At 51.8% G+C, this 12301-nt stretch overlaps 2 protein-coding genes across 14 annotated transcripts in view; both read right to left on the bottom strand.

Moving 5' to 3' along the window:
- Positions 1 to 4770, bottom strand: part of LOC116436998 (claudin-17-like) — a 35791-nt gene extending 31021 nt beyond the window's left edge. For 4 of the 5 annotated variants that reach the window (XR_004237136.1, XR_004237137.1, XR_004237144.1 and 1 more), the window contains exons 1-2: positions 4388 to 4770; positions 773 to 2064 (exon numbers count right to left, since the gene is read on the bottom strand). The gene's annotated coding sequence lies outside the window, so the exon portion shown is untranslated. Of the gene's footprint in view, positions 1 to 768; positions 2065 to 4387 lie in introns of all 5 variants that reach the window. The other variant, XR_004237146.1, reaches the window with a different exon arrangement.
- Positions 4771 to 5372: 602 nt separating this feature from the next.
- TIAM1 (TIAM Rac1 associated GEF 1) overlaps positions 5373 to 12301 on the bottom strand; it is a 158341-nt gene continuing 151412 nt past the window's right edge. For all 9 annotated transcript variants that reach the window (XM_032094421.1, XM_032094424.1, XM_032094411.1 and 6 more), the window contains 5 exons: positions 11745 to 11803; positions 10826 to 10928; positions 10610 to 10697; positions 9613 to 9785; positions 5373 to 7755 (listed from right to left, as the gene is read on the bottom strand). In XM_032094421.1, coding sequence (XP_031950312.1) covers positions 7262 to 7755; positions 9613 to 9785; positions 10610 to 10697; positions 10826 to 10928; positions 11745 to 11803 — 917 coding nt within the window. In that variant the 3' untranslated portion in view covers positions 5373 to 7261. The remainder of the gene's footprint in view (positions 7756 to 9612; positions 9786 to 10609; positions 10698 to 10825; positions 10929 to 11744; positions 11804 to 12301) is intronic.

The raw sequence follows: 12301 nt of genomic DNA, 5'->3' as shown, positions 1-12301 counted from the left end.
TCTCCAAAGCTCAGCTCCTGGTGGATGGGTTCTGCCATTCTCTGCAGCTTTAGTTCCACAGCCCAGGCTCTCCCATTTAGTGGGGAGCTGCTGCCCCTCTAAAAATATATTTTCTATGGCAGGTTTTGAGTGGTTGTCTCAACATTCCCGTGGTACCAAATCCTCTTCTAACACCCCCTTTTCACTGCCAGCGAGTCAGGGATGACTTTATTCCCAGCCACGGTCTGTGTGTGTGGCTGACAAAATTCCAGCCTCCACATGGACACTGATACAGAACTTTTTCACTTATTTATGGATTTTTAGCAAAAAAGAAGAAATTCATGCTCATTGGTTCTAGATTACATAATTCTCTTTCAATAATTAGTATTCTATCCTCTATTGGTTATTATTTCTCACTTCTCATGCTAATTAGTCTGTATTTTTAGTATCTTTTTCCTCCACTTTCCAAGACATCTACTGAGTCTTTTTTAGCCTCTCCTTTATCTTCTGCTTTCTGCAAAATGTCCTTGTGGTCCATAAATTCTGCATTCCAGATGTCCAACCTCACCAATCCATCTTCCTCTCACAGGCTTTGTTTATTGGAGCACATCAGAGTTAGTTTATCAAAAGTTAACATTTCAGTCATTTTTCCCAGCCGTGTTTCCACAAAAGTAGCTTATGACAATTTTGCTGAGATTAATCTAAGAATAACACCCTGTTTATAATTTATATATGTGCTGGTTATGATTAATTAAAACAAGGATTTTAAAGGGTAATTAAAACCATTACCTACAATTATTTAAAAGCTCTCTCGTTTCCGGCACGCTCAGACCTCCCGCGTTGTGTCAGCTCAGGACTCCAGAGGTGGCACAGGAGCTGCCAGCAGATCGCAGCCTGGGATTCTCCTCCCCTGTTCCTGCGCATCCGCAGCTCACAGAGCCAGGGTGCCACCAGGAGCACCGACGTGGAACCGCCTCTGCCAGAGCAGACAGGGAATTCCAAAGGGCGCAGAGCTGCTGGGCACACCCAGCCCCTTTCCCAGGGAATTGCAGGACACAAACACAATCCAGGCCCCGCTTTGCCTGAGGGCGCGGCGGGTCCCCGTGGGCTGAGCTGCAGCCAGTGCCTCTGTGTCCACCGGCTTTCCTCTGCAAAATGGGGAACTTAACCCCAGGACTGGGATGCACAAACGGGTCACAGTGAAATCAGGAATTTCCCTAAGCCCCAAGCCAGACAAAATCCCCCACCATGCTGGAGAAAAGGTGTATTTGTTGGAATGTATCTCACACAACCTAAAGATCTTCTGGTGTTTTGTCTTTCAAGGAGAAAATGAAGCTGTTTGCCCTCTGCACTGGAGGGACCTGCACACCCCAGTCCCAGGCAGGTGAACACCACCTCACTTCAGCAGGGTAGATTTATTTGTGCTCCCTGTGAAGTCTGAGTGGGAAGAGCTTTCCCCAGCCACGGGCGGGCAAACTGAGCTACCAGTGTCCTTTGATTTTGGTTTACTCCTGTTCAAATCGAGGCTGTCGGGGATGCACTGAGCCTTCTGCCTTCTGTGGTGTTTCCCAGCTCCTGTCTCGATGGTCTGACAGCAGTTTTCACAGGAACTGGTGCAAAACCTCCTCATTCCCTTAAATCCATTGCTGCTTCTGGAAGGGCTCTTCTGCTGTCACCAAAACAAGAGAGCCACCAGCAAAGATGGCCGTGGTGGGTTTTATCACCCTGTGCTTGAGCACAGGCGTGTGTACCTGCATCTCTCAGCATTTCTGGGCGCTGTGCTAACAGTCCCTCCAGGCCCAAACTCAGATGAATTTAATTAGATCAGCAAAGTGACAAAGTGACACCGTCCCTTTGCACCTGCGCTTTTCAGAAACATGCACGATGTCCCAAGGATGTTCAGTCAATAACCTGCAGGTGAGGCTGGCTCTGGCTGCTTGGACAGTGATGGAGGAGTCTGAGGAAGAAAATGCTCCCTCAAAACCAGACACCAGAGGTGAGCGATGCAGCCCTCAGCTTGGGGGGACTGTTGTTACCTCCAAACGACGCCAGTTCCTTATGAGGCAGAGAAAAGCCCTTTCCCTCCTGAAAAGAAACATCTTTAAACATGGGGACAGCCCTTCCTCACCTCTTCCAGATTTCCTTGCCTTCAGGACCGGAGAGCAGGAATCCAATCAATGTGCTGTGCCTCCCCAAAAAAATCTGTTCCAGAGTCCAGGCGTAACTGCAGGTATTGCTAGCAGGAGGATGTCTGGCAGGTTCAAGCTATTCAGCCTAAATAAAACAGCCCTAACTCCCCCACAACCGAATACAACTGCTCTGTGGTGCTTCCTTTTCATTCCTCTCCACTTCCTAACCACATTTTCCCTATGCCCACCCTCTCACCCCAATCGTAAGTCTCCACACTGATGTTCCTGGCCTTCCCCTGCTCCTGCCCCAGCACAGCAGCATCGTTCTGGGCCACCTACAGAAGCGATGCCAATAATTCTTTCCCTGCACTGCCTGGAAATCCGGTCCTGAGCTCCCTGGGGCAGTGCAGAGAGCTGAGCCCACAGCTCCAATGTGTCTGTACCACACTGGGGGAATCTTCCCACACTCAGCTACTGCGACTTTTATCGCCACACTCTCTTTTTTATTATACCTTTAACAACAGCTCTGCCTCTGCTTTTTACACAGGAGACGGGCAAGGAAGGGTCATTTATAAATCTCTTCATTACCAGCTGCTCATTTTCTTGTGTTTCGTGAGGGTTAGAGGGGGCAGAGGATTGGATTTTCTTATCTTTTCAAGTAACTTTTTTTTAATCTCCTTTTCCTGGAGTATTCCAGCATATAATTCAACTATTAGTCTGGTATTGCAGTGACCTCGAAGAAAGCTGATGCTCTCACTCTGCTTGAGTCTTTAATATCCTATTGGAGATCTGAAGGGCTTTTTAAGTGCTCTCCTAGAACCTGTGGCAGCTCTTTAAGTACACTTTTACCCAAGCTTTGTTCCACATCCCTCTGCCTCCTCCAGCACTGAGATCACTGCCAGCGTCACGGCATCGAAACAGCCACAAAGTTACTCGGCTCTCTAATACCGCTTGAGGAGTTAATTAAAGGGGTTTAACGTCTGCTGAGACGAAGTGAAGCCGAATCCATCCCTGGAAATTACTTTCCCTAATAGAATGACGCACAAGCCCACTGGCGGGCGGGGGGGATGGGATGGGATGGAATGGAATGGGATGGAATGGGATGGGATGGGATGGGATGGGATGGGATGGGATGGGATGGGATGGGATGGGATGGGATGGGATGGGATGGCTCTGCAGCGCCAGCAAAGCGGAGGATGATGCTGCCGACTGCCCGGGAGCCACGTGCTGTTCAGTGGTTTCGCTGAGAGCAGAAAGCCCTCGGATTTCCGAGGAGCCGGGCGGGATTTGCGGGGGAAGGGAGACGCCCGCCGGCCGCGGCTGGAACGGAGCGGGAGCAGCGGGATGCGGCAGCGGAGAGCCCCGGGTTTCCCTGGGAGAGAGCACCGGCACCGAGCCGGAGCGGTCACTCCGGCCATGGGAGCGGTCACTGCACTCACGGGCACGGCACGGACCGTGCCAGCCCGGCAGGAATCACCGGGAACACTCGGGAATAGAGGGAGAGCCCCATCCGGAGCTGCTGTGCTGCGGTGCCACCTCTGATAAGGGAGCGGAAGCCTTCAGCACGTCTGGGGAAAGCACACAGGGCTGCCTGCCCCTAATTCTTACAGTAACCCTCATCCTGACCCTTATCCTAGCTCCAACCCCAGCGCCGTGCAGCCGAAGGAGCCTCAAGGCTCACGGAGCTCCCACGGAGGAAACTTAAGGAGCAACGATTGATGCTGGACCACCCCAGAAGGCAACAGACTTTTTTTTCTCCTGGAACTGAAGGGAAAGCTGCTGGAACCGCGGCTGGGCAAATGGGTTTCAAATGCAGCGCCAAAGGCTCCTGTGGCCCTGGGAACAGCTGATCCAGAGCAGCCTGTGTCCCTCTCTGGGGCTCCCTCCATCTCCCCAACACTGTGGCCGCAGGCAAAATGCTCTCTCCCTGCCACCCTCCGAGCACCCCAGGCGTTGATTCCGAGCCTGCCCTCCATCCGTGGGCAGCCTGAAACACACTTAATATTCTATTCACGCCTCTCTGCAGCTTCATGAATCCGAGTTTCTGCCTTTGATCTGTTTCCTGCAACATTAATTAATTTCAAGCCCTCTATTTTTCAGCAGGCTATTTCTAATTGTTTCCTTGAGTTCCCTCTTTTGTTTCCAACAGCATTTTTCCCAGAAGCAGATCACTGGGCTGTTGGACCAAGGTGTGACTGCAGAGGGTCATCAGCTAATTGCCCCCTGTGAGCTGGGGATCTGGCACAGCTCTGGCACAAGAACCAGGGATTGGTGCTCACCTCTCCAACGGCACGGGGAATTGCAGGAGGAGGTTTCCCTCTGTCCTCTGTTTCTGGCTGGTGGCAGCACAGAGCTGTGAAGGCACAGCATTTCAGCTGCAGAGCTGGCCTACACGTGTCCCTTGTCACCACTCGTGTGCTGCTTTCTGCTTGAGGCCCTCGCTCTCCGTCTTCATTTCACCATTTCCCCAACTTCCTGAAGGGTTTGCACTAGGCTCGTAGCCTTCCAAGCTGAAAATAACCCTGCCTTAAGTAGCAAACATTACATTGCTGCCAGGGATGCTTTAGGAGGTGCTGCACACAGCCCACCCCATTTCAGTGCCACTTCCATCCCGTGTCATTTCTGTCACCCCTCGGAGTGCGCCGCCCCAGCTCCAGCTCCATCTGTGGGGTGCCTGTGCTCTCCCACTGCTGTCCCGGCACCGGGGCCGTGCAAGGCTCCTCCTGCAGCTCTGGCCCCACTAACAAACACCTTGCTCCTCCCTCGTGCCCAGCAGCCCCTTTTGGGGACAGCCTGGCAGCACTCACCTGCCTGTCCCGCAGCAGTCCAGTGCTCCTGGGAGCAGAGTGGCAGTCGGGCTGTCCCCAGGAGCAGGGAAGCACAAAACACCAAACCCACAGCACGCTCCCAGAGCCTGGGCTAAACCCAGCACCCCAAAGGGAGAGGGACTGGGCAACGAACTGACCACAGAGACTGGGGAGCTCTTCCCACGCAACTGGCATTCTTCTGGAACTTGTTAAAATGCACTGAAGGTTCCTTGTGGCCAGCCTGAAAAGCAGCAGGAACGGCTGGTTATGGATGCCATAAGGGAAATGGGAATTCTCCCCTCACCAAAACACGAGCAGAGCCTTACCTGAGGGCTCCTTCCCGAGCTACACCAGCTGGGAATGCAGGACCTCCTCCTTGAGATCCCTCTTCCCACCTCAGAGCCCTCCTGTGTCAGGCTCCACATGACAAGTGGCCTCCACACACCACTCCCTGCAGTTCTGTTGCTTTTTTTTCCCAGTATTTTATTTCTGACAGGCATTTACAACGTTCCATTCATAGAACTAAAAACATAAAAATAGACCTTCTTTCAGCTTATAAAAGAAATATATAAGAACCTTTGACATAGACATGTCATGACATTATGTACAAGAGCCACGGTACCTTCCCAGTACCAGCCTTCCAGTATTTGAGTGCTGGCTGCATCCTCTGGGAGCAGCCCAGGACAGCCAAACCCTCCAGCACGTGGGACACGACCGACAGGTGATGATACAAAAACAACCATGTGATCATACAAAGGGGGTAGAAACTCTTCTAAAGCTCTTACGAAAAGAAACCAGGAGATAGCAAAAAGTTACTAGAGAAAGCTTTCATAAGTCAAGTATAGTGCACCAGAAACCAGGAGAGGGAGGGGGCGAGGGGAGGATGCCAGCTGGGACACACACACAGTGATGGATGTTTGGGGGGGGGGGATAATTTTTGTTATGTTTTAAAATATAGTCAGAGTGGATTTTATAAAATATAATCCTAAGGCTATTATAAAATTTCAGGTTCTCAGAGTACCTACTGATGTGTCAAACATCAACAGATACCAACAAAACAAAATTTCATATAATCTTCCTTTTTTTTTTTTCCTATAGGTGAGACTGCAATGGGAAAAGCTATATAAATCTTAAAAAAAAAAAAAAAGTGCTATTTTGTGTTTCGTATTTGGAAGTCTACTTAAAAACCACGAGATTTTAGTCACATTTTACCCTGTTTTAGATGTTTAACTAAAAAAATTTAAAATGCTAAAGAGGTTTACTTGCGTAGAACTTTTTTCATCCTCTATTGCAGTGGAAAAGCTTCTATAAAGGACTTAAAATACACTAGTTTCACCCACGGTAGGAGAGTGGGTGAGGTCAGTTTTTTGGCCATGAATTCCCTGTCCCCTAAGCCCAAACTCTGCCAAAGAGAGTGGAGCAAAGGGATCTGTGGCTCCAGCGAGGGTACACCACGGATCCCTTTGCTCCACTGCAATTCAGACATGCCATTTTAATTATTATTCTTTTTATTAGCTAACTAAACTCCAGTCTCAAACATATACAATAAACCTTTTCCTGAAGACAGTTATACCTAAATAAGAGTTTCCAGTTCATATTTTAATATAAAACCACCATTCCTAACCGTCTGCAAAAAGCCAGCCTCGTATCCTAGACGTGGAGCTACCCTAAATCTCTTGCCCCTTTCTGCCCCTGCATCTCAGGTAAAATACAAAAAAATATTTCTTCAAGTGTTAGATTTGGATCTCCTTTAAGAGAGTTTGGCATCTTTACAAGAGTATGTAAAACTAGAGCTTCCAACATTGACATTAAATTAGACCAGCCACAGACCAAGAGGACTGAACACAACATAAATCCCAAAACTTTCCTCACGCATTCCTAAAATACATGAATATTCTCTTACATTTAGAGAGGGAAAGGGAGTCAAAATACTGCGACTGTACAGGTTAAAAAGGCAGTTTCCTCGTGAAGGAGATGAGCCTACAACCGACGGCTTTCACGGCCACCAACCCCTCTGTCCTCGTGCTCCTGCCGGAGCTGATGCGCTGTACAGAGCTTCAGACATCCAGAGTAACTTGTTTTCCAGTGATTATGTTCTCCCCACACTCAATTTCAGCCCCTGATTGTTTCAGAATAAATAAAATAGTGTGAAAGCCCTTGGGTAACGTAAGACAGGACCTCGAGCTTGTTTCGTTGCCGGTTTTTGAGCGTTTGACATTGCCCAAAGCGTGGCCGCATGGCTTTGGACCAAGTGAGCTGCCGCAATGGTGTGTGCAAGTGTGCAACCCGCGGGGTCATCGGCAGGGACACAGGGTGACGGGGACACCCACAGGGGCCGGGGCCGGTTCAGAGCTCGGTGTTGAGCTTCCTGCCGGGCACAAAGTCCTCCCGCCGCACCCAGATGACCTCCTCGCCGTGGCCCTCGGCAGCGCCGTTGATGCCAGGCAGGGCCGCCTGCTTCCTCAGCTGGGCCATCCTGGCGGCGTGCGCGTCCCTGGGCGGGCAGGGCCGCTCGCCGGGCGGGCAGGGCCGCTCGGGCCGCCGGCCGCCCGCCAGGGACGTGGCCTGCAGCCGCTCCCGCAGCTCCCGCTGCGCCCCGCGCGCTGCCTCGCAGAAGTCGTCGTCGTCGCTCAGGATGTCGGTCTCCTTGATGTCCTCCTGCTCCTCGTACTGCGCCAGGTCGAACTGCTCCTCGACCCAGCGGTCAGTGTCCCCTCCCTGCGCGGGCTGCGCGGGCTCTTTCTCGGGGCTGCTGCTGTGGACGGCCTCTGAGTCAATGGTAAACCTGTTTCGGGCCAGCCGCCGCCTCCTCCTCCCCAGAGACTTGCTTGGGGCTGACACTGCACACACAAAGATAAAACCCCACAGGCGTTTTACACACGGCACAACTCTCGGGAAAAGCTAAGTCCTGTCCGAGCCCTGCACCTGGCACGGCCAGGCAGCGAGGAGGCAGAGCCCACGAGCGGCCCAGTCACTCCCATCCATCCTCCCTGCGGCCTCAGCTCCTCGGCACGAGGCCTCTGCGGCTGCAAAGGGGTTTCTGCTGCTCAGATCCACCGTGGGGACAATGGCCCTCAACTGCTGCTCCTCCTGAGCGCCGGGCGGGCAGCCAGCACCAGGGCATCTGCTCAGCTCAGCTTCTCACTCGCAGCCCCTGCTGCCAGCACACCACAAAATCCGACACCTCCGCAGCTCAGAGAGGGGAATCTGTCTGGGCTGGAGCAATGCTACAGCTTTTCCAGTGGCCACCTCAGTGCTGAAGGTGCTGCGTTATTTACAGGGAATTCAGTTCCCTGTCCAGGCACTGCTACTCTCCCTTCCTCACTTCCTGCCTACTGGGTGAGGAAAAAATCAACCCCCAAAAATCCCAGAAAAACTATCAGAAGTTCCTTCCTCAGCATCTCCTCAGCAACTGGCCCAATTAGCAAATTCCCATCTTCTGTGTCGGAACATCTTCCCAAGAGACTCCTGAGGCCAAGCAGAGGCAAAACCTGCAGCCGGAGGCCCTGCAGGCACCCCGGTGCTTCAGGGGCACACATGGAGCTCTGAGGTTGCAGTTTGTCCCCTGGCCCTGAACAGCACCTCAGCACCTGCAGGATGAATTTATCCAGCTCTGCCGTGGGGCTGGGGTCACATTTTCATGTCCCTGAGCCTCACAAGCTGCATTAAGCATGACAGCTCAGCAGCTGCAAATTTTGTCTGTAGGGAGAGGTCTGGACTCCAAGGTGGGATTTTAATCCCTGCAGAATTCATCACACAAATGCCCCACGGAGCCAAACTGAAAGGAGGTCTGGCCTCTCAAGCAGGCTGGCCCCAGAGGCAGATGGAAGCAGCGCTGTGCGGTTTGGCCCTCCCTGCACTGCCCCTCCTCACACTGTGAGGCAGAGGGCTAGCTGCACCCCGAATGAGAAGCTGGGCTCAGCTGGTGTTGGTCTGGCCTGCCCTGGTCAGAGGAGGAGCAGAAAGCCCGGTTGTCTACAGTGCTGGATCTAATGAGCAGAACAAGAAATGAACAACAGACCAGAACAAAACATGCAGTGCTGCCGTGTACTTTGTAGTTGGAAGCAAACATTTCTTCCCTCCATCATCTAGAGTTCTGAAAATGAAAACCTGCTTTTCCCTGGGACTTTCTCACTGCTTTTGCCTGAAGTCAACTGAAAAGGAAAATCCATGGTTTAGGACCGGCCACTACAAAAATAAGAGTATCAAGTGCACGCTTCTCCAAATGTGGGAAGGAGGAGCACGTGCCCTTTGGCGACTGAGCTGAAAAGGCTCAGGTGGAGGACTCCCACAGCTTCCCCCTCAAACCAAGCTCAGGGGAGCTGCTTTTCCTTGTGCATTTTAGTTCCAAAGTGCTCGGGCTACCTCAAAATTCTGTACATGCTTTTAAGAAACACGCAGCTCCTGCTCCGTTCAGCTGAACCCAGTTCAGATTAAAGTGCACAGCCAATCGGTACTGCCAGGAATCCCATTTCCCTTCCATGCCAGAAGCACCGCTCTGAAACTGAGCCTCAAGTGCAAAGCAAGGTAAAAAGAGGCAATTTAAGGCTCTCAAGGAAGTGAAGCATGGAAAACCAGCAGTTTTTACATACACAGGAGAGAATGCTAATCCTAATACACAAGTGACAGACACCACCACATGTCCTACAACGGTGCTGGGGTTACCGGGATCTTCAAAGTCTGTAGCCCTACAGTACCTGCCCTGTTCATGGCTGGCCTTGCACCTTTTAGAGCACACAATCTTTTTCCACCAAAAGGAACATATTGCTGGGATGAGGGCAAGCTTTCAGTTTTAAGGAGCTGTCTTCTGTGTTTGTCCCGCAGGATGGAGTGCACTGCCTTCAGAAAGTCCTTCCTGTGTTCTGGTGAGCTGAAAAAGAGGTGGGAATACAAAAGGCAGAGTTACCCCTTGGGAACTGCTAAAGGCTTGCTGTAAATGAGGTAAATAATGGCCAGTTCTGTGGCTTAAAACAGTACAAATCGACTGGCAGGCACTTCCCCAGAGAAGACTCCACTGAACTCAATACTTTTAAAGCAAAGCTAAATCCATGGTCACTGCAGTGGGCATCCAAGGAAACTGATACCCAGTTCATTAATAAAACATTCAGCCTTTCAGCCCTCTCGAGGTTTCCTTTTCCTGCAGTGCCACCCACACTCGGCTGTGTCCGACACACATCCAGCTGACCCGTGGTGCTCAGTCAATCTGTCCCTGCAAACACACCCCAAGCACAGCTCCTGCAACTCTTCCTAGAAGGAGGAACTGGCTTGGCATCAGCTCTGTTGGATCCCGATGAACTTGTGTTCCAAGTTCTTACTTGAACTGTAAGAACACGCCACGGCAACCACCACCCCAACAATGGATGTTTATTTAAGGAAAGGCAGTGTCCCAAGACCAGAGGCAGGGACCTGGTGCCATGAAAGGAGCCAGCTGAACACAACACCTGCCATAAAGATCCAATGGTGGAGTTTAACCAGAAAATCCCAGTAAGGCTTTTCCCATAAAGGTGCAAAGCTGATGGAGTTTGATGCCTTTATTTCAGAGACTGTACACAATTCTACCTCTCCAAAAGTAAGGCTTTAACACCCTCTCCCCACTCTCCCTACTGGCTGGTCCCAGACTGCCTCAAAGGAAAGACACGGGCAAGCAGGGATGCAGAGATGCAGCTGCCATGGAAAACAGGGAAACCCACTTACCTACAGCAGAGGTGAAATGTCCTTTCTGGCCTGCCCTCAGACTCAGATTTGACATGGACAATCTCACACACAGAATTGGTCTCTGCATCTAAAGGGAAAACCAAGCAGAACCTCATGTCTACCTTCACATTCAACTCCCAAGTATTCACTGCATAGTGAGTGAAGGCCCCCAGGCCACACATCCAAACCCTGCAGGACTCCTGCCTGGAACATTACCTGCGCTGGCCAGGGCCCGGACCTGCAGCGCTTCCAGAGGGATCATGTGGCGAAACCGGAACGGATCCCAGTCTTCATAAATGGAGGCTCTATGTGATCCTCCCTGGAAGGATTTCAAACACTGCATTTCAGGAAACGAGACACCCCGGGGCAGGCAGGCAGTCCTGCGCTCTGTGCTGAGGGCTCCCAGCCACAGACCTGCTGCCATCCTCAATTTCTCACCCCAACACCTCCCTGAGGGGCCTCTCTGTGGAGACCTTGCTGAAATCTGGACTAAAGCAGCCCTAGGGCCCAGCAGCTCTTAGCAACGCCCTCCGAAGCCACCCAGGCCAGCCCTGGGTGCACACACACTCGGGAACACATCCCAGTTTTGCTTCTCACTCTGAAGTCACCCTGTGCCAGCTGCCTTTCCCCATGCAGGCACCTCAAATCCCTCTCTGGTTTATGCCACAGGTAGGGATCACAAGTTTCCCTATAGCACTGTAAACCATGCCCCTGCTGTAGCACTGCCAAGCTCAGCTTTAACTTGGAATCCCAAACTGCAGAGGGATTCCTGAGCCACTCCTGATGCAGCTGAGAGCAGCCAGCACTTGCTTGGTGGCACACAACACCCAGGGCACTGTGTGAGGTGACAGACATTAATTAGCTGTCAGACACTCACACACACTGACCAAAGAACCAAAGGCAAGAGACACATTCACAGTGACATCTTCATCCCTGACAATCCACCCCAGAGCAGGGAATGGATGTGGCAGGCATGGCAAAGGATAAAGGAAGGCTTGCTGTGCCCACCCAGATCCTCAGACACCAGGGACCACACATGGCAGAGCACACTCCAGCCCCACTTTGTGGAAAACAAAGCTCCATCATAGCCCCAGAAATGCCCATGGCATCACCCAAACAGTCCCTGCAAACTTACGAGTTTCTTCTTCTGTTTGGAACCATCCTTGTACACAAGGACCACGGCAGTTTTGAACACTGGAGGAGAAAGTTAGAGACAAAAGTCATGGAGTCACAGAACCCCAGAATCCCAGGACAGTTGGGGTTGGAAGGGACCTCTGGAGATCGCCCAGTCCAACCCCCCTGCCAAGGCAGGGCCACCTGGAGCAGGTGACACAGGAATTTGGATTTTAGGGATGTCTCCAGAGAGGGAGGCTCCACACCCTCCTGGGCAGCTATTCCGGGGCTCTGCCCCCTCCATGGACAGAAATCCTTCCTCAGGTTGAGGTGGAACTTGTTGTGTTTCAGTTCATGGCCACTGCTCCTCATCCTGTCACTGGCACCACTGAGCAGAGTCTGGCAGCATCCTCTGACAGCCCCTGGGGACATGTGTGTGGGTTGAGGGGACATTTGTGTGGATTGAGGGGACATTTGCATGGATTGATGGGATCCCCTCTCAGCCTTCCCTTCTCCAGAGTGACCAGGCCCAGCTCCCACAGCCTCTCCTCAAGAGAGTCCATAAGGCCTGGAATGGGT

This window comes from Corvus moneduloides, chromosome 2, assembly GCF_009650955.1.
Source record: "Corvus moneduloides isolate bCorMon1 chromosome 2, bCorMon1.pri, whole genome shotgun sequence".
NCBI lineage: Eukaryota > Metazoa > Chordata > Aves > Passeriformes > Corvidae > Corvus > Corvus moneduloides.
This window is presented reverse-complemented; position numbering and strand designations above follow the sequence as displayed.